At 39.1% G+C, this 27,235-nt stretch overlaps 1 protein-coding gene across 1 annotated transcript in view; it reads right to left on the minus strand.

Moving 5' to 3' along the window:
* LOC126272585 (interleukin-1 receptor-associated kinase 1-like) overlaps nt 1-27,235 on the minus strand; it is a 148,314-nt gene that overhangs the window by 50,133 nt on the left and 70,946 nt on the right. The window contains exons 4-10 of the mRNA XM_049975511.1: nt 26,324-26,660; nt 23,747-23,928; nt 23,355-23,540; nt 20,822-20,937; nt 17,065-17,254; nt 12,675-12,737; nt 8,782-8,992 (exon numbers count right to left, since the gene is read on the minus strand). Of these exons, the coding sequence (XP_049831468.1) occupies nt 8,782-8,992; nt 12,675-12,737; nt 17,065-17,254; nt 20,822-20,937; nt 23,355-23,540; nt 23,747-23,928; nt 26,324-26,660 (1,285 nt within the window). The remainder of the gene's footprint in view (nt 1-8,781; nt 8,993-12,674; nt 12,738-17,064; nt 17,255-20,821; nt 20,938-23,354; nt 23,541-23,746; nt 23,929-26,323; nt 26,661-27,235) is intronic.

Below are 27,235 nucleotides of genomic sequence, written 5' to 3' on the forward strand. Positions count from 1 at the left end.
TTATTCATAATCAAAACATCTTCGGTCCTGGGTTCAATCCCCACCACTGCCTAAATTTTGATAAATAATCAGCATTGGCGGCCGAAGACTTCCGGCATAAGAAGTCAGCCTCATTCTGCCAACGACCTTGTCAAAGAGGGCGGAGGAGCGGATAGAGGTTCAGGGCACTCTCTTGTTCTAGGGGTGGGAAATTGCCCCTAAAGGCGGAAGAATCAGCAATGATCAACGACATGAGGATGCAGAAGGCAATGGAAACCACTGCATTAAAGACACGTAACGTGTATCCACAGGACATGTGGCCTGCAGTTGAAGAAGTGTCATGATGATCTCTCCATTGCCAAAAGATTCCGGAATAGTCCCCCATTCGGATATCCGGGAGGGGACTGCCAAGGGGGAGGTTACCATGAGAAAAAGATTGAATAATCAACAAAAGGATAATGTTCTACGAGTCAGGGCGTGGAATGTTAGAAGCTTGAACGTGGTAGGGAATCTAGAAAATCTGAAAAGGGAAATGCAAAGGCTCAATCTAGATATAGTAGGGGTCAGTGAAATGAAGTGGAAGGAAGACAAGGATTTCTGGTCAGATGAGTATCAGGTAATATCAACAGCAGCAGAAAATGGTATAACAGGTGTAGGATTCGTTATGAATAGGAAGGTAGGGCAGAGGGTGTGTTACTGTGAACAGTTCAGTGACCGGGTTGTTCTAATCAGAATCGACAGCAGACCAACACCGACAACGATAGTTCAGGTATACATGCCGACGTCGCAAGCTGAAGATGAACAGATAGAGAAAGTGTATGAGGATATTGAAAGGGTAATGCAGTATGTAAAGGGGAACGAAAATCTAATAGTCATGGGCGACTGGAATGCAGTTGTAGGGGAAGGAGTAGAAGAAAAGGTCACAGGAGAATATGGGCTTGGGACAAGGAATGAAAGAGGAGAAAGACTAATTGAGTTCTGTAACAAGTTTCAGCTAGTAATAGCGAATACCTTGTTCAAGAATCATAAGAGGAGGAGGTATACTTGGAAAAGGCCGGGAGATACGGGAAGATTTCAATTAGATTACATCATGGTCAGACAGAGATTCCGAAATCAGATACTGGATTGTAAGGCGTACCCAGGAGCAGATATAGACTCAGATCATAATATAGTAGTGATGAAGAGTAGGCTGAAGTTCAAGACATTACTCAGGAAGAATCAATACGCAAAGAAGTGGGATACGGAAGTTCTAAGGAATGACGAGATACGTTTGGAGTTCTCTAAAGCTATAGGTATCAGCAATAAGGAATAGCGCAGTAGGCAACACAGTTGAAGAGGAATGGACATCTCTAAAAAGGTCCATCACAGAAGTTGGGAAGGAAAACATAGGTACAAAGAAGGTAGCTGCGAAGAAACCATGGGTAACAGAAGAAATACTTCAGTTGATTGATGAAAGGAGGAAATACAAACATGTTCTGGGAAAATCAGGAATACAGAAATACAAGTCGCTGAGGAATGAAATAAATAGGAAGTGCAGGGAAGCTAAGACGAAATGGCTGCAGGAAAAATGTGAAGACATTGAAAAATATGTGATTGTCGGAAGGACAGACTCAGCATACACGAAAGTCAAAACAACCTTTGGTGACATTAAAAGCAACGGTGGTAACATTAAGAGTGCGACGGGAATTCCACTGTTAAATGCAGAGGAGAGAGCCGATAGGTGGAAAGAATACACTGAAAGCCTCTACGAGGGTGAAGATTTGTCTGATGTGATAGAAGAAGAAACAGGAGTCGATTTAGAAGAGATAGGGGATCCAGTATTAGAATCGGAATTTAAAAGAGCTTTAGAGGACTTACGGTCAAATAAGGCAGAAGGGATAGAAAACATTCCATCAGAATTTCTAAAATCGTTGGGGGAAGTGGCAACAAAACGACTATTCACGTTGGTGTGTAGAATATATGAGTCTGGCGACATACCATCTGACTTTCGGAAAAGCATCATCCACACAATTCCGAAGACGGCAAGAACTGACAAGTGTGAGAATTATCGCACAATCAGCTTAACAGCTCATGCATCGAAGCTGCTTACAAGAATAATATACAGAAGAATGGAAAAGAAAATTGAGAATGAGCTAGGTGACGATCAGTTTGGCTTTAGGAAAAGTAAAGGCACGAGAGAGGCAATTCTGACATTACGGCTAATAATGGAAGCAAAGCTAAAGAAAAATCAAGACACGTTCATAGGATTTGTCGAGCTGGACAAAGCGTTCCACAATATAAAATGGTGCAAGCTGTTCAAGATACTGAAAAAAGTAGGGGTAAGCTATAGGGAGAGACGGGTCATATACAATATGTATAACAACCAAGAAGGAATAATAAGAGTGGACGATCAAGAACGAAGTGCTCGTATTAAGAAGGGTGTAAGACAAGGCTGTAGCCTTTCGCCCCTACTCTTCAATCTGTACATCAAGGAAGCAATGATGGAAATAAAAGAAAGGTTCAGGAGTGGAATTAAAATACAAGGTGAAAGGATATCAATGATACGATTCGCTGATGACATTGCTATCCTGAGTGAAAGTGAAGAAGAATTAAATGATCTGCTGAACGGAATGAACAGTCTAATGAGTACACAGTATAGTTTGAGAGTAAATCGGAGAAAGACGAAGGTAATGAGAAGCAGTAGAAATGAGAACAGCGAGAAACTTAACATCACAACTGATGGTCACGAAGTCAGAGAAGTTAAGGAATTCTGCTACCTAGGCAGTAAAATAACCAATGACGGGCGGAGCAAGGAAGACATCAAAAGCAGACTCGCTATGGCAAAAAAGGCATTTCTGGCAAAGAGAAGTCTACTAATATCAAATACCGGCCTTAATTTAAGGAAGAAATTTCTGAGGATGTACGTCTGGAGTACAGCATTGTATGGTAGTGAACATGGACTGTGGGAAAACCGGAACAGAAGAGAATTGAAGCATTTGAGATGTGGTGCTATAGACGAATGTTGAAAGTTAGGTGGACTGATAAGGTAAGGAATGAGGAGGTTCTACGCAGAATCGGAGAGGAAAGGAATATGTGGAAAACACTGATAAGGAGAAGGGACAGGATGATAGGACATCTGCTAAGACATGATGGAATGACTTCCATGGTACTAGAGGGAGCTGTAGAGGGCAAAAACTGTAGAGGAAGAAAAAAAAGAAAAAAAAAAGCTCAAATTCAAAAGTATGATGATTATTTTTTATCATACTTTGCAAACTACTTAATTATTTGTTGTTATGAACATGTTAGGCAAAATCTGGATACTAATCCAGGTCATTTTACATTCAATTTATTCTAAATTGCAGTAGTTTAGTAATATAGATGATTTAAATGACATTGAATGTTTATTTTTCTTCTCATGATAGTCTCTTTCCAGTTTACTACCACCTTTGTGTACATACTGTCTCCAAGACCTTTCAGACCAGATTGTTTTTGCGATATCGCCCGCTACCCAGTTGGCCGCATTTTCACAAAGAGTGCTGCCAGTTATGCTGCCATGTTTCCTACAGCCGCCACTGTGGCATGAGGACCCTGCAGCAAACAACTGCACTGCTGCCAATGAGATGCAAGCAACCCCTCTCTGGAGCTCCAGTGGCAAGTGTATTTAAGTTCAAACATCTATGCACCAACCCCATTTTGTGTGTTTGCCAGTAGAATCACATTTACAGACTTTCATAGTGGCCAATGCTACAGATTTATACACTTAAAAAACTGTCATTCTTCAATACAATGTCTATTTAAAAGATGTCAAGCCCTGGGAACTATTTTTAAATGTGTAAATGTCATTCAAGTGGCAAACACACAAAATGGGGTCAGTGCACGAATGTTTAACTTAGTACACTCGCCACTGGCTCTCCAGAGAGCAGATGCTTGCATCTCATTGGCAGCAGTGTAATTGTTTCTATCAGTGCCCTTGCACCAAGATAACAGCTGTAGGAAATGCGGCAGTATAACTGATGGCATGTATATTTGAAAGTACAGCCAACCAGATAGTGGACAATTCCGCAGTTTTGTCATCTCAAAAGTCTCCTGCTGATCACACAGATTATCCAGCAAATGAATTTATGGTGCAGAACACTGAGTCACCCCATTCTTCTGATTTAATTACAACCTCTGAGAAACTAACAATTTTTTTACTTTTCTTCCATTTTCCATTATCTGTCTTATGTTACAGTATTCTCTCTCTTTCACCTTCACAGAATGATGATTCCCTCATAGTGAACCAAGCACAAGGATGACTTCCTATGCCAGTTGGTTATTATTAAAGTGCAGCTACTCATGGAAGTCCAGTGTTGGCTGTAGTTATTCTATGGCAGTGGAACTTTGTAGATATGCTAATGTGTCAATGCTCGAAAACAGATTAGTTCCAGTTGTGGCCACCGGGTGCAAGTCTAGCACTGTACACTGTTTGTACAACATCCACACAGCTTTTGACAAGCCATAACATGAGTAAACAATGTGGGTATTGAGAAGCGACACAATGCAGTGTTAGTGAATGGCAGCAATTACAGTGCTGCATTAAACGTAAATGTCGTGTGACTAGGGCCTCCTGTCGGGTGGACTTTTCACTGGGTGCAAGTCTTTCGATTTGATGCCACTTTGGGGACTTGCGCATTGATGGGGATGAAATAATGATGATGAGGACAACACAACACCCACTGCCAGTGCGGAGAAAATCTCCGATCCAATTGGAAATCGAACCTGGGTCCTTAGGATTCGGTCGCGTTGACCACTCAGCTAACGAGGGCGGACAGTGTTGCATTGAGAGACTATCATCAACTGAAAGGACAGAGGAGAGACCTGATGCCATTAAATGGTTTAAAGAGGATGGTATTGAAACTTGAAAACACAGGCAAGGTCAGTGTGGCACCTGGAAGATGAAGGCATCCTATCCCAATTGAAGGTACTGACAAGCCTTCTGTTGCTGTAACTGACCATGCAGCACATGCCCCAGGTAGTGCTAGTGCTTGTGCAGCATCACGAGAATTTTCCATTGCACAGTCAACAGTATGGAAAATTTTGTTGTCTATTTTACACTACTACACATACAAGATCCACACAGTGCAGCAACTGAAACTTCATGACCTGTATCAATGTTCTGAATTTGCTCTTCGGCTTCTAACAATATGTGGCTGGGCAATATTGTATGGAGTGACAAGACATATTTTACATTACAGGATGCAATAAATACAGAGCATTGCCAAATGTGGGGTACTGTTAAACCATGTGTTGGGCACAGAGAGCCACTGTACTCACCATATGTGACAGTGTAATGTGGATTCACAGGCACCTTCATTCTCAGTCCACTCTTCTTTGAAGAGAAGGCACCCAGAGGGTGTGACATCAGAAGATTACTGAGACCTCCTTATGGAGCATGAGATTACTACTTTGGAGAACTGCAGCTATGTGGAGACCACTGTTTTCATTCAAGACGAGGCACAACACCTCATGTTGCTCCCCCATTGAATGATCTGCTTAATGCAAACTTCTACAAACACGTTATCTACCAAGATTTTCCAGATGCATGGCCTGAATGATCATCTGATCTGAAAGCAGGCAACTTTTGGCTCTGGGGATATACAAAAAGTACTCATTTACCATGGACACATCTGGGGCCATTAGACAGAAACATGTTGCTCAGATTTCAACAAAACTGCTGCTGGAAATTGTGGATCACATCGTTTAAAGAATGTAGCATTTTCAAAATTCGACAATTGTCCCTATCATCATCTATGAGACAAACCACTGTACAATAGCTCAGCAATCCATCTTTATTCTCCATCAGGTTAGTGTTCCAATGCCAAAGTCAGCATCAAGTAATTAATATATGAACACCTATACGTGAAGGTTGTTTTGCTTATTCATGATGTTAACATCCCCATGTCAAACAAATTGGTAAACTTTCAGTGACTTTGTAAACAATTAATAATACTTTGTGAACAATTAATAATATAGAATAAACATTTGCAAATTTGTGGTAAGTCTTATGAGATCAAACTCCTGAGGTCATTCATCCCTAACCTTACACACTACTTTATCTAACTTAAACAAACTTACGCTAAGGACAACACACATACCCATGCCCAAGGGAGGACTCGAACCTCTGAAGGGGAGTAAAGGGGGGGAGGGGGGGGGAGCCGTGCGGGCCGTGACAAGACGCCTCAGACCCCACAGCAATAATCATTTAAACTGCAGTTTCAAGACATGTAAGACATGTGTAAACATGAGTGCTGAGTCTGACGCTGAGAATGGTGAATAAATGTTTCACCACTGTTAAAATCTGTTAAGAGTAGCTGCTAGCCTGTGTTGTTAGTTAGTTTGTTTTATGTTCGATAGATCATATGTATAACAGATCATAATAATGTGAAATGAGCATTTTACATTCACATCACAAATTAATTTGTAAACATGACAACATATTGATGGTTTACAAGCTTTTAGTTTTATTTTTTCTTATAAACAGATGCAAATTAGTAATTCCTACACACCATCTTTTAGACATTACAGTAATATAAATTCTTCTACAGAATAGGAGTTGCCAAGAAGAATTTTTTCAGTTTATGTTGGTTGTTTGGTTGGGTTGGAGAGTCAAGGGAGCAAACTACAGGGTCATCAGTCCTCTTTTCCTCATGCAAACTGGTCTCAGATTAAAACCATTCCCAAAACGAGTCAGGGGAAGTAAAAAGGAAAAAAGTAACTGAGAACCACACTGAAAAAGAAAACTAAAAAGCAAACCGAAAGGGAAAACATGCACTAAAAGGGGAAAAAAAGCAGTTGAAGGTATTGAAATAATACAGCAGATAGTGTTGGCTGGCTGGTCGCAAGAATAAAAAAGGATGAGCCAGCCACTCTGCAACATACTAAAATCTCCAGCCAAAAACCATAAGGCTAAAGAAATACAGACAGAGGTCAAATGAACGTTAAGATAAACAAAAGGCAAAGAAAAATCAAGGAAGAAGTAAAATAGAGGAAGGGTGAAGGCCTGGGAGAAAGTGATAAAAATCTTCCTCTCAAAGAAAACGTAAAACTAGATTAGCCATTGAGGCATTGTCTCCTAACGCCATAGGCAGAGTGGCAGGTTTTAAAGTCCACCTCAGGGTGGCTAAAATTGGGCAATCTGACAAGATGTGGGCCACAGTCAAGTGGGAATCACAGAGACATTGAGGAGCGTCCTCGTGACGTAGGAGGTGGCCATGAGTCAGCCAAGTATGGCTGATGCAGAGTCGACAAAGGACAATGGAGTCCCTGTGGGTGGCTCACATGAGTGACCACACACCACACACATTGTCTCCTTAATAACAGGTAGTTTATTTGATGTACTGAGGGTGTGCCATTCAGTAGCCCAGATCCTGAAAACTTTACGGCATAAGACCAATCAGAGATCAGTCACCAGTGTGCTGATCTCTAAAGTCGGTTTAGTGGTAGCCTGTTTGGCCAGCCTGTCAGCCAGTTCTTTCCTGGGATTCCAATATGTTCTGGGGTCCACATGAAGGCCACTGAATGTCCAACATTTTTGAGGGCAGAAACAGACTCCTAGAAAGTCATCACCAAAGTCTGGTGAGTGAAGCACTGGTCAAGAGCTTGTAGGAATCACTACAGATGAGAAACCACTCACCTGTGCAGGAGTGGATATGCTCAAGAGCACAACAGATGGCTAAGCAACTCGGCAGTGAAAACACTGCAGTCATCCAGCAAGGAGCACTCTTCAGAATGTTCAACTTGAGCATAAGCGAAGCCAATGCGACCATCAACAATCGAACCATCATTGTAGACAATTTCTGAGCCCTGGAGCTCGCCAAGAATAGAGAAAATCTGGCGGCAGAGGGCCTAACGAGGAACTGAGTCATTTGGGGCTCGCGATGGGTCCAGACGAAGCTGTGGGTGAGGTACGAACCATGGAGGTGTATGTGAGTGGACTCGAAGGAAAGGTAGCAGAGGGAAAGACTTGAGTTTCTGAGAAGGGACACTTTGTTTTATATTTTACCTTTCTGTCAGTCAGACATTTTACATCACTGGATACGTGATCAGAAATTTCGGGCTGCAGCATTGTGCACACCTTTTTGTGCTAAAGACAATCTTAATGTGGAGCAATGAATGTAATTTTATCTTCTGTTAATGTTATTATGTACACAATTGTTCCTTTTGAAATGCAGTTTATTATTTACAAGCTTCATGAGGGAATAAATGTACTTTGAAGCAGTTGCGTGAAGTATGTAATAAGTCAATAGAAAAAGCTGAACATCTTAATGTGATTTGGGAGTAATAAATGTGAAAATATTTCAAATTTGTCTGTACAGTATTGTGTCAGTTATTGAACATTCAGGCTACAACAACAACCAATTTCAGAAAGAGAGAAACTAAGGTTCCTGTGCTATTGAGCTACATGTCTTTCAAATATATGCTGAACAAGATGGAACTAAAATCAAACATTGTGGCATTCTTTTCGTGTTCTCTCATGAGTCACTAAAATATTCTCTCTATTTTAGCTGGTTTGAATTTTAACTGCCACTTTTTGCAGTCATTTTGTTCAGTAAGATTCAAACCAGTTGCTCATAACACCAAAAATTTTAAGCTTTCATATGAACTTTTTGGATGTCTGCATCAAAACAGAATAAATTGTTATAGATAAAGTGCAAAAACGCTAGGTCACCAAACACACCAAATTAAAAAATAGAAATAAATTGTGAGCTATGATATTAGAAGACAGAATGATTGGCTGCTTCAAAAGATGAAACAATGTGTGTGTATGACTTGAAAAATACTTACTCTGAGCACGTGATGCAATACGTCTTCGATTAGACATGCCTTCAAGCTGCTTCAATACTTCCTCCATTTCAGGTCTATCCTTTGCACGCTTGCGGACACACAACTTGCCCAGCTCCACCAGTTCTAGAAATGTTGCCTGATCACAAGGGCCTGCTTTCCTATCAGCTAATGTGAGGATCTGTTGATCTTCACACGCCTCCACATGGTCTTTCTGAATGTTGAAAAACATTAACTTCTTAAATCATGTCACACATTAGTTTACATTCATCAACAATAATATTGTTAAAAAGTAAATTCAAGCAAGGAAGACAAGTTATTTATTTCGAATTTTAAAACATTCATAACACTCCACTCAGGGATTCAGCATATTTTCATTACATCGTTCGACATCATAGGACATGCTGGGAAGGGAGGAGGAGGGGGAGGTATTAGTCTTATATTACACAGTACAAAAAACAATACCAAAACCAATGAAACTTTGATCACCAAATCATGTTTTAAATGTTCAATCCTATGCTTTGTTTTATGAAAAACAAATGCCTTCCAATGCCAGTCTAACACATAAAGTAAAAGTAAAATAAGTAGCAGGCAACCACTCACCTATAGGAGATCAAGGCCTGGAGCACAGAAACACTTAACAGAAAAGAAGCATTCATATTCATAGCATTTCTGTTCTCTATGAATTGATCCACTATAGCTGAGTGATTGCCGTTGCCTTTGCCTTATTTTACATACTGCTCTATCCAGGATTTTCCATAACTGTTAGATGTAGTAAATGTAAATGCCAAAATTAACAAGATTTCTCCAATGATGTGTTGTTTAACAGCGATAAACAATATTTTTCTTCACACAGTCTTCAAATTATAAATAAAATTCATGAGTTCTGTGATAAATAATAAAGTATTGAAGTCGAGTACAGTAAAAATGGGCTGCTGTGTCTCACGACAAAAGCAGGAAAACTTAAGAAGACCGTTTTAGTCACTCCTCCAATGTTATTCTTGTGATAGAACACAATTTGGTTAAGGTTCATTTACATTTGCTTTAACGCAGTAGTTATATATTTAAAAGGCTTACTTTTCTTCTTCCACCTTCCTCTTTGTGTGGTTAGAAGGCAAATATGAGATGATATCCAATAAGTATAGCCAGAAATGATTATTTGCAGGACCCTTAAATAACATCAATAGCGAACAACAAAAGAATGTATCTGATTATTTTAAAAATCAGAAAAAAACAGCACCAGCAATATATAATGTACAAATGGTTATGTAAGCTAGACTGTGGAACATAATAAAATTGGAAAGCACTGTAGTGTGGACTATTCTCCTTTAAACTGATACCAACAACAGTTATAGAAACTTCTGAGTAGATTACACATAACTGAATAAAGATAAAAACTCACTATGTAGTACAGACAACCTATTCACCAAAATTATTAGCCCACAAATGTTTCACTCTTATCCTAAGGCCTCATGTTCAACCCTACACCCACATCTAATCATCTTGGACTCATCAAAGATCTGCTCTCCTTTTTCCGATCCCTGCAACAGAAACACTTCTTAGCCACTCAGTTATTCAATGAATTCCTTTCTTCCAACTGTCCTTCCACAGGTCCCTTCCTAAGAACACCAACCTTTCAACAGAAGAAAGGACAGCCACACACAGCCTCAACAAAACATATCCTAAACTAATGACCCTACCTGCAGACAACGGTTCCACCACTGTCAATACAAATCACAGTTAGTGCTGCGTGGAAGTCTTCTGCCAACTATCTGACTCCTCCACTTACAAAGTCTGCCAGAGTGACCCCCCTCCACCCCAGAAGTGCAACATAAACTCCAACGTCCATCATCAGGGCTATGATTATCTATCTTCATGACCTGAAACTCCTTCCCACAACATCCTTGTCCATCAGTATGCCATTCCAAATTCCAACTCCTTGCCACAGGGATCATACCCCTGTGGGAGAACCAGGTGCAATACCTGCTCAATCCATCCACCCAGCACTTCCTGTTCCAGTCCTGTAGGGGTTATCCAAACCTATCAGAGGCAGGGGCACTTGTGAAAGCAGCCATGTCATATACCAGTTCTGCTGCAAATACTGCACAGGTTTTTTATATTGGTATTCAAACCACCTGTCCACTAGGATGGATGGCCGCTGCCAAATTGTGGTCAAGCAGAAACTGGACCACCCTGTGCCATAACATGCACCTGAGCATAACATGGCTACTTCACAACCCCCACCATCTGGATCCTCCCCTCCACCACCAGCTTTCCTGAAACACACAGATGGAAGTTACACGTACAATACATTTTCCATTTCTGAAATTATCACGGCTCAACCTATGGCAACCTACTGTCCCCATTCCCACTGACCATCAGTTTCCACCCTCTCTGTCCTATCACCTGCTCTCAATTCACTTCCCCTCACCCTTATTGTGTGCTGATCTCTGCAAATGCAACCACTGATCTTTACCCTTCTCTCCTCTACTTTTCCGCTACCCCTTTCCTGACCCCCTTCCCTCCCCCACAGCCTCCTAATGCTACATCTGTGACCCTTGTCTTGCCACCATCTAGTCCCAGTACACTCTACCAGGCAGCACTCATTTCTTTCCCACCACCTGTACACTCCTACTACCCCCTCCACCCCCCACCTCCTCCAACCACCAATGATCTGCTCCAGAATGCTACTTCCATTCAATGCAGTAACATTCTGGATGAAGCAGCTGGAGATACTGATCACATGTGTGGGAGATGTGCCTGCTTGTGTAAATGTGTGCGTGTGCTTCCTCTGTGAAGAAAGCTTTGGCCGCAAGCTCAATGAGTAACCATCTTTTCCCTGTGCCTCTCTGCAACTCAGTGTATCATCTTTATGAGGAGTAGCAATCTATCCTCTTCACTGTATTGTAAACATTATTCTAGTTCATCTTGAGCACCACAGCTGACAACATTAATGATTAATAAAAACACCAGAGCTGTATTATTACACATTCATTGAGTTACAATCAGTTTCGATTGCTGAACATCTTCCAATTGCCGAGTTTATGACTTAGGCATAATTCAGCAACCTGAAGATGAGTCGTAACACAATAAATGTGGAATATCACAGCGGAGTTGGTTTTTATTAGTCATTTCTCTGGTTCTTATTTATATGTCCACTCACTACTTGCATCTCAATTATATGGTTATTAACTATACAATAACATGTTGCTCATGGCCATAATTTTTTTGTTAAAAATCAAATGAACAATAACAAGCACATTGTTTTCTAAATATTGCTATCCTGAAACATCCAACCAAAACTTAAAGGAATTAATGTCTTTTTTTTCCTTTTTTATGTCCTCTGCATCTAAATAGTTGTGCTGAATTATTTATAGGCAAACCGGAACGCATAAAAAAAATGGGTACTTAATCAATCTGAATTTTTCAAAAGCCAGAGTACTCTAAATGCAGTTCTTGTACACATTTAATAATAAAAGGAAAATGGGAGAGAATTCATGGCAGGTTTATACAGTTTTTAGAATAAGAAACAACTTATTTCAGCATAAAGAAAACAGAGCAAAATGAGGAAGGAATGGAAGAAATGAAACCATCAGGAAATCTTTCAATTGTGATCTAGTTTTGCCACAAAAGTCTTTTCAGCAGCAGAAATTGGCATCCACATTTTCAAGAAAAAAATTGGTAAAATGTTATCATTCATCACAAAAATGATCAAAATTGCATATACGTTTAGCTAACAGATATTATTATTAGGATTATGATGATGATGATAACGATAATGACTTAGTTAATGTTGTTGTTGCTATTGATTCATATAATTATGTAATGGACAGACCCATCTACTGATTCTTCACCAAGTTACAATTCCCAGAATTAATCAAATTACACACACTTACCAAAAATTTTTTCTGCCTTGACTCATCATATGCTCTTTGACCAGTAGCCAGCTCAAAGAGAACCTGGGGAGTAGAACAAATCATCAACTTACAGAGAACATGTACATTTATTTGTTTGTGATCTTTACTTCATTAGACAAAATGTATTTCACTATAGCAACTGTTATTTTAAGTCTAATTATACAAAATCTTGTCAAAAATATCTCATACAACAAACTGTCTGCAAAGGATGCATGGAAATTTTTTGAACACTGTTATAGTGAATCGAGAATTTCCACGTAAATTCAAGAACCACTTGGCCTTCTACCATCTCGAACATACTATATTTTAGTTGTGAGTGTGGGATGATAGAATCCTACCTACTGTGCTTCACATGACTGTGTGTGCAGGTTTAAATTCAGTCGCAGGAAGAATGTGGATGCGGTGGTCGAACGGCACCAACAAGTACTTGTTGGGCAATCCATGGAAATTTTAGTGAAAGTGTGTATGAGAGGACCATGGAGTATTTATGTAACTTTGTGATAATAGTGGCAGTGGCTATTGTTAGTGAAAAAAGGAGAAAGAACTCTCAAAAAGGACTCTTATTCTAGCCTTGCTAGAGGCAAGACATATTTTATGAATCCTGTGATAGAGTCATGGTTACGAAGCCAACTCATTTGACAATGTAATTAACCTTGTTTCTGATGTGAGAAGATACAAGTGGCTTACAAGAAGTCAGATGGTTATGTGAGAAGTGAGAATTATGTTCTGTATGAAGTTTTAACATGGCTTTGGTTGATGAAAAGTAACCTTCGAGTATCTACTTATTCCACAGGTAGAGGGAAAATTTTCAAAATTCCAGTACCTCACATCACTGTTCGGAGAAGAAGTTTAAAGAGATTCCAGAAGGCAGCGAAGAAGATCGGCTGCGGATAACAAGTAAGTCATCTCGTTAAGTGAGGCAGTTTGGACACTTACTTCAACACACTCACACGTCGTCAAAAAGGTTAGAACGTCGCAACCGTGACAGGACTGAAAAAAACAGAAATTCTTAGACCAAAAAATTAGGAAAGAAGCTGTTGTATGTTGCCATAGCAACTAAAGAAATACGACAAAGAATTTACGCTGAGACAGGTATTTAAAGCAGCAAAATTTTGAATTGAGAAATAGAGAAGAAGATTCCAGTGTGTTTCTCTAAGACGTAACATGCCTACAAAACTTCAATGAAGAAGATCCGATGTGGGGAGTGTAGAGGTCTCACACACACCGCGGGGATGCAGATGCGGAAACCAACATCCGACGCCGCTGGCACCAGTTGCTGTTCACCAGTGCTGACCTGCCTCCACATCCGCTAACCGATACATTGCAAATTCTCCGTTGGGTGAGCGTAAAACAGAACTTTATTGTTTTAGTACAAAGTGGTACAGATTATTCAGTGAACTTTATTAGTGTAGTTATCATACTTAAAGTCAGTTAAATGCTTACAAGATCTAAAGCTTTCAAGAATATGGATAACTTACAGCAAGTAGAGGAAACCCAATAAACAGCTATGGCTATGAAAGTCAGTAAAGAAATGCCTGACTGATCTGACTTAGTAAATCTAATCAAAGCCCAAAGTGCAGCTTCAACTGCTCAGAATGAGACTCTAAGGAAAGAATTAGGCTTAATGAATTCTCAGTTAGATGCACAAAGTGAAGCTTCAAGTACTCAATTAAATGCTCAATTGAAGGCTCAGAGTGAAACTTTAGGATCGTTAAATGCCAAGGTCGATTCACCAAGTAAAGAATTTAGTAATCTATGCAAAGGCATGGGTGCTATGAAGACTGAATTCGATGCATTAAATAGTAAAGTAGATAATTTAAAGAATGAACTGACTGGTTCCTTGACCACTCATGTAAATCAAATGTTTACTTACATTAGTCAGAAACAAAATGACAATTTCCTAGATCTAATGAAAAAGTTGGAATTTAACATTAAAGATAGATGTATTACTGTAGAATCCAAAATCAATGAGAAGTTAGGATTCTTTGAAAATGTATGTAATGTTAAGTTTAATGCTGTAAAGCAGGGATTGAATTCTTTAAAAGAGAATGCAGATTAGCAGAACGAATCAATGCTTATCATTCAATCGCAAATTACAGGTGTCAGTATACGAGTAGACAATGTAGAAAGAAGCTTCAAAGAGAAAATAACAAGCTCTGATATCATAAATGTAAGCAGTCTGGAGGAACAAGTTGAAGAAATTATAGATCGGAAAGTCACTGAGAGAGTAAGATCCGGGAACATATCACCTATTGCTTCTTCCGAACTTACTGATACCAGGAAGAGCACAGATGACATGTGGAGAGAAGTCAAGCTTATCCAGGACAAAGTACAAAAACAGGTTACGTTTTGGGGTTATTGAGACAATTCCCTAAATTCAAGCCCGATGGAGATGTACATCCGACACATTTCTTAAAAAGGTTTAACCAAGTTTTACCAAAAAACTGGGAAGATTCTAAAAAGATTGAATTTTCTGTAGGTTACCTTTTAGGGGACACCACAGAATGGGGGACCGTAAATATTGAGAAGTTTTCTTCTTGGGCAGGATTCTAAAAGAAATTTAAAGAGAAATACTGGCCAGACAGAGCTCAAGAAAAGTTAATATCACACCCATGGGACCTAGGTGGAGTCATCTATCCCCCAGGGACATTAACGTTCTGAGTTAACAAGCAGAGTGACAACTGTTGGATCCCGAGTTGTTTTCGGTGTTTGTTCCAAAATAGTTTTCCTGCAATGAATTCCCTTAAAATCATAAACTATTCTGTCATCTATTCCTAAGATCTTAAACTATCCTGTAATTTTAGTGCTTGAGAAACTGAATATGACTACAAGATAAAGAAATCTTAAGAGACTCATAGAATAAGAAAGACAGTGATGTTAACATAAAATAAAATGAATAGATTATTATATTTATGTGTAATATAAAATGTGAATAATTAAACAACCACGATACCATAGTGTATAAATTTCATATTCTGTATAGAGTATTTCAGCCTATACCTTTTATGAGACGTGATGTAAATGGGAGGGTTTGTATAGGTTTTGAAAGGGGTGGGTATTGTAAATAAAAGTGTGGTTTACAAGAGCAAATAAATCATGGCTAACACGAAACACACATCACACCTTTCAGACAACCCTCACAAACAAGTGTGTCCAATTCTTCACAATTTGTCATTTCCATAGGGTTGTTAAGTTTTCTTTCGGGGACCTCAAGGGTGAAGGAAAAAATGTCTGTTCTGTAGGAGATGTGTGGCATCTCACTCAAGTACCTGAGGGGTAGGGATCCTAGGGGAGGGGGGTGGGAAGGGTTTCCTGTCTTTGGGGCTACCTTCTTTCTCTTCTTCGATCTTACCAACCATATCTCCCCCTCCCCCCCCCCCCCCCCCCCCCAGCTCTTTCTTACTTCTCATTTGAGGCTACCTATTTTCTGCCTCTTTCCAATTTCACAAACTTCTAATGCTAAAGTCCTTCCCTGTTTCTGTGGTTTCTAATAACCTACATCTTACCTTTAGATAAGAAGGTCGAAGAATCAGACTACATAAACACACAACTGCATACACACAAAAATACATTTGCACATCTACTTCAACAATCACACATCGTCAAAAACGTTAAGACTGTCACTTCCAAACACCACTGCAATGGTTTCTATTGCAGTTCCTTTCCGGCAACAATCATTAATGTACTGTTAAACTAAAATTGAGTGTTCAGGAGCGTATTAATTATGAAATGTGGTTTCTATTGCAGTTCCTTTCCAACAGTCACCATTACAATACCATTACACTGAAGCTAAGTGTTCAGGAGCATATTACCTAAGAAATAATATTACTGACAATTTTTTTCCAAATTCATACACAAAAAAAAGTCAGTTCCATAACTATGGTATGAAAAGAGGGTTTATGTAATCTTGAAAATATTATTTATATGCTACAGTAGTCAATTCTCACTGACTGTATACTTTACTTGAAACCCACATCAAAGGTTAATTTCTTCACCAATCAAAGCTTGTGCTCCATCTCTAATGGTCTAATCCTTGACGGGACATTAAATTCTAACCTTTCTCCCTTCTTTCTTTCATTTGGCATTTGGGTTTACCTTGTAAACACCGTGAATGACGTTATCATTTAATTGGAAAATAAGTTATATGCTAAATAAATAACACCCTCACATTACTGATACTACAAATACAACGGACACAGTGTCATAAGCTGATGCTTCCAAATGTCTGCTACATTACCCAAAAAAGGGGGAAGGGGGGGGGGGGGGAGGAGGGGAAGGGGAAGAGGAGGAGTAAAATAAGTTCACAGAGAAATTATATTATTCAACAAAATGGAAGATGTTAAATTAAAGAATGTGGGTGCATACTCACAATTCCAAAACTGTATGTATCAACCTTTGTGGAAATTTGTTTTGAACGCAGGAATTCATCAGGCAGATAGGGGCGGGTGCCATGGACTCGGCTCACTTTCATGTGTGTGTAATGACCCTGCGGACCATCACGTGCAAGCCCAAAATCACCAATCCTTGGTTCAAAGTTGGTATCCAGCAGTATGTTGGCACTGAACACATAACAGAGTGTTATAAAAACACAACACACTTTTCTGTGTGTAGATTTTGAATCGTACTCTGTTGCACAGAAAGTTAAAAAATTATTCAATTAACTTTCTGAAGTTATTTCACAATACCTCCAAATATTACATATTTATCTCAACATATTAGGTAGTTACAAAAATAGACATGAATTACAGGTTTTAAAAATGTTGGAATTCAGAAGCAAAGATTTCTTCGCCTCACAAAAAAAGTTTAGAGGTTGGATGAAATGGGACTAGTCAGGGATAATATACAAAAGTCATCCAGTACTCTCAGTCACTAGAGAAACAAGATAAGACCAGCAATAACTAGCCCTATTCTGCTGTGTCTCTCCTGAACTGAGCTCCAGGATGATTTTATCACTTTTTCTGTATTACTATCTGCATATCCAAATAACTTTATTTATCTGATTAACTGATCAGCATTATTGAGCTGCATGCGGACATTATAAAGAAAAGAAGTTAGAGTATACAGATGAAGATTTAGATTTTGGTTGTGTGTTCTTAATTCATTCTCAAAAGAAGATAAGGAAAAAAGAAATGTCAGGGTTCACAAGCAGCAAAGAGGAGGACAGGTGTTTTCGTACAAACCTTTTAACAAGAAAAAAATTTGTTCCAGTAAACACTTCAAAATTAACTAATATATTAACAGCGAAGACTCAAATTACAAAGTGCTACAAATTATGAGCAATCAGAAACCAGAAACATAGCATACAGCTAAATATGAGAACTAAATGTGTGTGTGTGTGTGTGTGTGTGTGTGTGTGTGTGTGTGTGTGTGTGTGTGTGAGAGAGAGAGAGAGAGAGAGAGAGAGAGAGAGAGAGAGAGAGAGTGAGTAGGGGGGCTGGGAGAGAGAGTGTGAGTAGGGGGGCTGGGTGGAAGATCTTGGGAGTTTAAATGTTGCTTTTTCTTCATTAAGCAGCAACTCTTCTGCTAATTTTGGTCTCTTTAAACATAAGTAGTGCTCAGGGGTTTAGTAATAGAAATTTTTAATGATGTGCACAAGGTTATCTTCTGACAGCATCTTCCTTTCTTAATATGTACCTACCTACATTCATTTCACACCTCTGACAAATTTTGTCCATGATGAGACTCAAAGAACATGATGGAATGCTGGATAGATATCAGGGAAAAACAATGAAGGTCTAGCCGTCCTGACAGTCCATTAAAATCTTCCATCTAGTAACTTAGATACCAGGCCGAATACAATACAGAATATTAAAAAAATATATAATACTCCTCGAGGGAGATAAAACAAAGGGAAGATTCAGTCAGAAAATCACCTGTTCCTACACCCAAACATGTGTGAAAAGTACTAAAAGGGCGAAATGGATGCACAGAGGGATAAAAGAGAGATGAAGTCTGAGGAAGACGATGATAATGGAAGGCGAAAACTCACTAAAATTGGCGAGAAGTCACAAAGGTCAAAGTAGAGAATAACTAAACATTAATAAATATATGTATATTACTGTGGGTAGCAGGTTTGAGGGCGGGTAAGTGTAGAGAAAGGGGATGGCAGATGTGACTGGATGAGGTGGATTTAGTTGATATGAACAGGAACAGAACGGAGAAAGTGTGGGGGTTGGGGAGCGGTTCGTAGTTAGTTTGTAGTTAGATATGTAAGATCGTGTGGCACCAGAAAAGTGTGGGAGATAACACGCAAAAATACGGGAACGGACACAGGGAGCATGATCTGTTTCAAGGTATAGGCTTAATTCCAGCACTACACAGCCGTCATTTCACCACCACACCCAGTCTTAATTTATTTTTATTTTTATTTCTCTCCTTTCCGCTACTTACCCCCCCCCCCCCCCCCTCCACACCTTCTCTCCTACCTTCCGTCTAAACTGCAATACTCCACTGTCCGCCACTACCACCATACTATCCCTCCCCTCCCCGCCCCGCCCCAGCCTTCTCCTTACCCCCACCCAGTCGCCACTGCCATCATGCACTGGTGCTGCTGCTGCTCGCAGTGTAGTTTCTGCTCTCTGAGACTGTGTGTAAGTTGCACTGGCGTGTGTGTGTGTGTGTGTGTGTGTGTGTGTGTGTGTGTGTGTGTGTGAACGTGCACGCTTTTATATGTGTGTCTACTGCTGACAAAGGCTTTAATAGCCAAAAGCTATGCTTGTGTGAATCTTTTTATTGTGCCCATCGTGACTCAACACCTCCGCTATATGGTGAGTAGCAACTTTCCTTTTCTCGTATTGTTACATTCCATCCTGGATTTTCCATTGTTTGACCAATAATATTTATGCATTTTTTGGCTATCTTGATGTCTTCTGCGTCCACCCCAGTACCAGGGAGGTATATGTGAATGTTTATAGTAATGAAATACTCACACTGCAGATCATACACAATTAGATCGTGCAAGTGTTGGACAGAAATTATTCTGCATTTTGTTTTTCAGACCATGGCTGTGCATACACAAAGCATCATTTTCCTGATTAATCAACTTGTTTCCATTGGTCAAAAGTCCAATCACTATCTTCCAATGGCCAGTGCAATCTAAACTACTATTGTTGCTTTAATAAGAGCAAACACATTGCACATCTGCTGAACACTTGTGTTTTACTTTTAAGATTGTATTCTGTTAGCAACAGCAACACATGTTTCTACTAACTCCATTAAAGAGCAGGTAAATTTCTTGCATCCACATTCTTAGAAGAAGCAAAGTCCTCCACATCTTGCTGGTTACTGCTGGTCTGATCACAATTTGTCCACCTTCAGTTTATGGTAATGAGGACTACAACCAAAGACCTGAAAAGCATTGCCACTTCCACAGTACTACTTCTCATCAACTGCATCGTGATTACAGTTCTTCCTTTGTCAATGCAGTACAAATCAACTTATTTTCCCAATATTTGGATACATGACTGACGGAATCATTTCTCTCTTTTCTCAGTACATGTTACATGCCTTTCATTAAATTTAATTTACAGTACCCTCTACAAGGGATTGATGAGCTCATTTCCAAATGAAAGGGGTGTCACAGTATTCTGGCTGTACAGTATACCAAAAGGGCATAATAAACAAATTGCAAAGCACAAATGATATACAAGTATTAATTAAGCATGCAAAAATTTGTAACTATCATCAAACATGATCCTTGCTAGCAGCAACTGGCAGTAGGAAGGCCTTAAGAGATTATCAGGCATTAATAAACTCAAACTCAAGATGAACTAAAAGTACAACAGTAAGTATCAATGAAAACTACATTTCAAGGGACTGAATAAGGGGTGGTTTCCTTACCTCTCCAAGGCTTAAAATAAAAGATTATTCGAACATTCTATCTCATAAAAAACGTTTATTCAATGATAACACGCAACTGCTACTCTACTACTACAGATTACTGAGTAATTTAGTTAGTAAATCAGAAACTTACGGCCGTAGGCAGAAGCCATAGCAGAGTTAAATGTTATTCTGCAACAAATTGTTTAGGATATTCAACTCTGAGATTTCTATAAGTAATGTATTTATGACATGTCCACATTACTGTTTGGAATTTAATTTCTTATTATCAAAAGATGGGTACGTACCTCTTTATATCACCATGGATAAATGGTTTTTTGTTGTTGTGCAAGAACTGAAGACCTCTTGCCGTCCCTTCAGCAATATTGTGACGCTGATCCCATGACAGTGGAGGAGTGCCATTCTACAAAATATAGCACCAGTTACTATACATGGTGTCAAAATTCTTCTTCAGTATATCTGGCGTTGGAATAATTATATAAAATTGATAAAGGATGCTCTTTTCCACATATCATCTTCAGTAACTCCAGCACTCTACATATGTACATGCATACATTCTCATTCTCTCTCTCTCTCTCTCTCTCTCTCTCTCTCTCTCTCTCTCTCACACACACACACACACACACACACACTCTCTCTCTCTCTCTCTCTCTCTCTCTCTCTCTCTCTCTCTCACACACACACACACACACACACATACACACAAACTGCTACAGAAATAACAACATACATAATAGTACAGTCAGTGAACTTAATGATAACTCAACTGATACAACATTTTATTGCAGTACATTTTCGAGAGGAAGAAAAAGTTGATTTGACACAAGATAAACGAACAATTTATACTTTCCTGCTTCTAAATTTATCCTTCTTTGAATGTTGTACATTATTAAGAGAGTTCACTATAATAGATGCATGCAGGTAAACAGTCTGAGTGCAAGATATATTTATACACCACATTAAGTCAGGTGGAAGACTAATGGCACACAAGTCTCTTCCTTAACCTCTAAGTTTTAACATTTGAGGTCATTGATTAGAGTTACATCATGCAGTTAGAATATCTCAATTTCTTAGCACTGTAAGATCATGTATTTCATGCCTACCTTCAAATATAATTTAATTTGATGCAAATTCTTAGAAGCTTTAGGTCTACTTCATGGCTTATATTAGAAGTGAGGGTTAATTATTGAGCTAACACTTCATGAAGATAATTTATGAAATAATGTAAAATGAGCAGTTGAACAATAACAAGACTAAATATATTCAAGCAAAGTGCTAACTTTACTATATTTACAGAGAATAAACCTTACAGATGGTAAAACCCTGAGGTATCTGTTCCTATGGAGAAGTCAGGAATGAGTAGCTAGCAAGTTCAGGGGAGGCAGTAGATGTCCAGGCTCTGAATGAGGAATGGAATAGTGTCAGAAGCAGCATGGTCTCAGTGTGCAGCACATGGGTACTGGACACTCAGTGTGTGTCCGACCGACACCATATGATTCATTCTGAAAGCTGTCAAACTTTTCATTCTCTTTTGAATGTGCCTGTAGATGACTCAAAGGCTCTGCTACTTGGTGAGCGGTCTAGTTTATTCCTTTTGCATTCTGTCGTAACTGATTCATTTACTTTACATGAACTGTCCCAGAAGAGTGCAAATATGTAAAATAAACCAGCCTCTTGCCTTGATGTCAACAGAATTTGCTATACCCCTAAGTGGAATATATGGCAAATTGAGCTTTTTGTAATAGTTTACCAAAGTACTGGTTTCATTTTAACTTTTCATTCAGCTGGAACTCATAGAAAGTGTTTCAATGAATGTATGACCAGTAATGTCTACTTCTGGTAATACCTGGCATTATTTAATTCTTTTAGAAATTGCTTGATATGAGTCTTTGTGTGAGTCAGATTGAAATTGTTTGTGTAAACCAGTTGCAGGCCTATTTGGCTAAGATCAGAGCTTTCTCTTTTGAGACATAGTGGGCCACATTGTGTTTCTGCTTATCAGCCAGCCCCAGTTACACACACTGCTACTATTATTAACTTTTCCCTTTCACTTCCCTTGCTGCCACACCCATCACTATTAATGTAATCACTTATTGTTTCTTTCTCATAAACATGCACAAGTAAATCTCATTCTTGACCCACAGTTCACAATTTCACTATATTTGTTGCATGAATGCACTGTTCAAGGAATAGCTATCATGAGGAGCGATGGGGGGTGGGGGCAGAGAGAGAGAGGGAGAGAGAACAAACTTAAAAATTTTAAGCAATAATCATTATTATAGTATGAATATAACCATCATTTTTGTCCTTCCAAAGCAGAAAGGCTTTCAGAGGCTAGAATTTAATGCAAACCAGCTCCATAATGGGTTGGGTTGGGTTGCTTGGGGAAGGAGACCAGACAGCGAGGTCATCGGTCTCATCGGATTAGGGAAGAAAGTTGGCCGTGCCCTTCCACAGGAACCATCTGGGCATTTGCCTGGAGAGATTTAGGGAAATCACGGAAAACCTAAATCAAGATGGCTGGACGTGGGAGTTCCATAATGTTTACAGCAAAAGCAAAGCATATTCATTTGAAGTGTGAGGGATATAAATGTTTGGAGTCCACAGCAGCACTCAAAAATGTGTGATTTTTCATCTTAACTCAATGACTTTAATGACACACTTCATATCAAAATTTTTTCATTCTATAAATGCAGTCTGAAGAACAGAATGTAAAAGAATACAAATGATTCACAAGTCTTCAATTTACCAATTACTCATACTGCAAGGTATGAACAATACTTCTGCAATTTTTGAGTAATTACAAAGAACACAACTTACTCGACAAAGAAGACGATCTTCAACAGATCCATTAGGCATGTACTGGTACACAAGACAAGGCTCATCTCCACCCATACTGAAGCCATAAATAGGTAATATGTTGTCATGTCGGCAAGCATTCAGAACTCTCAGCTCACGCAATGATTGCTCGATCTGAGCCTGGTAACTCTCATCAGATTCTGTTCTCTGTAAGCATAGAGAAAATGTAGCACAGCAACCATAATGACACAGAGGATTGTAAATGAATAATATGACTGATAAGTTAATTAGAATTATTCTAAGTTCCAGTACACATTCTGTCTTAAGTGTGAGACAATGTTAATATCTGAGATTTACACAAGAAGTATTTTAAGAAAGGGGGAGGAAGGGGCAAATGAGATTGCACGAGTTACCTGTTCAAGTCTTTTGATGGCTACAGGCGTATTTTTCCATATTCCTTTAAACACTGTGCCAAATCCACCTTTGCCAAGAATTGTGTGTTTGTCCCAACCATTTGTAGCAACCATCAGCTCTTTGTATGGAATATCAGGTATGGTGCCACAGGATTCAGCAATTGATGACACATCTGAAGCATCTGCACAAATAAAGAACATATTAAGAAATATTTGTTTTGAAAATCTCATTACTAACACAAACTGAATAACCACAATAATAATAATAATAATAATAATAATAATAATAATAATAATAATAATAATAATAATGGCAAAGACCTGTATAGGCTACACGATGAACGGGAAACGGGTGTCCACTATCAGTATAATAAAGACAGGAGATTTGAGAAGTAAACAGTAAGGGTTATTTCTGATGATGGATGCATAGGGGATAGAAGGTGTACCAGCCACCTACCACTGGAGGTGCCATCACAGCTTAGTTGGTGTGAACCACAGTCCAGAAAGAAGGAAAGGAGCATGAGGGAGGAAAAATACACCTTTCCATGTCAAGAGCTGAGTCCAGAGAGAATGAATGCCTCCTGCTCGCTACTCTGGGTTGGGTTGGGTTGATTTGGGGGACAAGACCAAACAGCGAGGTCATCAGTCTCATCGGATTAGGGAAGGAAGTCAGCAGTACCCTTTCAATGGAACCATCCTGGCATTTGCCTGAAGTGGTTTAGGGAAATCACAGAAAACCTAAATCAGGATGGCCAGATGTTCGCTCGGTCACTACTCTGGCTGCATCTCTCCAAACGGCAAGTGCTTCTGCTCCCAAGCACCCTACTGATTGCGTACAGGAATAATGTGGAAAGAACTGAATTGTCAGCAAACCTTCGCTGAAATGAACTCCTTCTGTCCTGATATACAGATTGTCTTGGTACATAGGCACATGAAAGAGTGCCGCTTAAAGATTGGAACACCACTGATGAGAAAAAAATTAAATTATCAATAGCAGACTCCCTATAATCCCTCTGAACAGATGGTGGCTTGTACAGATCAGATATAATGTGGCAGATCTGTACAGTGGGTAAGTAATGGATTCAGTATATCTGAACATGTTTTAGTTTATGATAAGTGACAAGTGACAAGTACATGTTAATTGTCATGTAATCTGCACAACAACATGCTCAAATAAATGCAGAGTCATAAGCTTGCAAAAAGGGTTCAACTCTGAATTTAATACAGCTATAACTATCATCATCATCATCATCATCATCATCATCATCATCATCCTCCTCCTCCTCCTCCTCCTCCTCCTCCTCCTCCTGATAGTGATGATAATGACAAACATGATAACAACAATGACGAGAATCATCATGACAATGATTATGTAATCTTCAAGTGAGGAGATCTTCACAGTCATATGTCATGATTATGGTACTATTTAAAGTCAGTTAACAGTTCTTTCAAATATTATAACAGACATATAAAAGTAATGTTAATATTTTGAAAGTGAAAGAAACCAAACCATCTTGACTTTGACAGAAATTCTTGGATACAAGCAACATCAAAATCATTTTTCTGTGTGCACCTTGATTTATAATTATGTCTGAAATACTGTTTAACATTGCTGCTGTCGCTGATCCAATTCTTTTTTTTTTTAATTAGCTGTTGGGGTAACAAACACAATGGCAATACATATCTACATGTACATCTACATCCATACTCCACAAGACACCTGACGGTGTGTGGCGGAGGGTACCTTGAGTACCTCTATCGGTTTTGCCTTCTATTCCAGTCTCGTATTGTTCATGGAAAGAAAGACTGTCGGTATGCCTCTGTGTGGGCTTTAATCTCTCTGATTTTATTCTCATGCTCTTTGCGAGATATACGTAGGAGGGAGAAATATACTGCTTGACTCCTTGGTGAAGGTATGTCCTCGAAACTTCAACAAAAGCCTGTACCAAGCTACTGAGCACCTCTCCTGCAGAGTCTTCCACTGGAGTTTATCATCTCTGCAACGCTTTCGCGATAATTAAATGATCCTGTACCAAAGCGCGCTACTCTCCGTTGGATCTTCTTTATCTCTTCTATCAACCCTATCTGGTACAGATCCCCCACTGGTGGGCAATATTCAAGCAGTGGACGAACAAGTGTACTGTAACCTACTTCCTTAGGATTCTTCCAATGAATCTCAGACTGGCATCTGCTTTACTGACTATCAACTTTATTTGATCATTCTATTTTAAATCACTCCTAACACCTACTCCCAGATAATTTATGCAATTAACTGCTTCCAGTTGCTGACCTGCTATATTGTAGCTAAATGATAAAGGATCTTTCTTTCTATGTATTCGCAGCACATTACACTTGACTACATTGAGATTCAATTGCCATTCCCTGCACCATGCGTCAAATTGCTGCAGATCCTCCTGCATTTCAGTACAATTTTCCAGTGTTACAACCTCTCGATATACCACAGCATCATCCGCAAAAAACCTCAGTGAACTTCCGATGTTATCCACAAGGTCATTTATGTATATTTGTTTGGGTGATGAAAATAATGTAAAAATAACAGGTAGCTACTGAACTCACTGGACATTTTGCGTTGTGTATTTATCCCTGGAACATTGCTGTCCTTATTCTCTGGCTCAGGAGCTGCAGCAACTTCAAGTGCAGCAGGCGTGTTCACAGCTGGGCTTCCCCCATTGACAGCACCTGCTTCCACAGTAGCGTACTCATTGTTGTCATTGGAGATGTTTCCTGATTGTTCTGTTCGTTGTACCACTGTGTTTGGTGCTTTGGCGTCTGAGGATGAAGTGGTAGGTGGGAAGATAAGTTTGGATGCAGGTCTCCTAGCTGCCTCAGATGGAAGATTCAGGTTATGAATTCCAACATGCAAGTCCTTGTCAGCAACACTGGAACTTGCTTGCTGTGAATGATATAAAAACGGGTAAATCAATCTGCTCTTGAACAGTAGCACAACATGCAAATTAAATTAATTGTTATGACAGCTCAGTTATCCTCAAGGAAACTACTTGTAGAAACTATTGAACATACAGAAACCAATGATAAGAAACAAGTTAGTCATTTTATCAGCTTCTAATTAGCAAAGCTTTACTTCGAAAAAAGTATAAATATTAATCAAAAATTTAATATAAATAGACATTTCAGCCACAAAATTATTACTGAAAAACACACACAAAACATTTGAGAAATAAAATTTGCGTACAAGATTTACAATTCCACATAAAATGTTTATCTTCTTATATGCCTGTCTATGCCAGACAGCTGCAGACTAAATGTAATGTGTGTTTTTCAATAGCATTTTTGTAACAGAAATGTCTGTTTATACTGGATATTACATTGACATTTATCCTTCATTTAAAGAAAATTTAGGTCTCTGTGCAAACAAAAAAATGATAAAAATAGCAAACCTTATTTCAGTGGATTTGATAGTTTGTTCAAACAGTTCACATGAAAGTAAATGGATTAAGCTAAAAAGGT

The sequence above is a fragment of the Schistocerca gregaria genome, chromosome 5, assembly GCF_023897955.1.
Source record: "Schistocerca gregaria isolate iqSchGreg1 chromosome 5, iqSchGreg1.2, whole genome shotgun sequence".
In the NCBI taxonomy this organism is placed as follows: domain Eukaryota; kingdom Metazoa; phylum Arthropoda; class Insecta; order Orthoptera; family Acrididae; genus Schistocerca; species Schistocerca gregaria.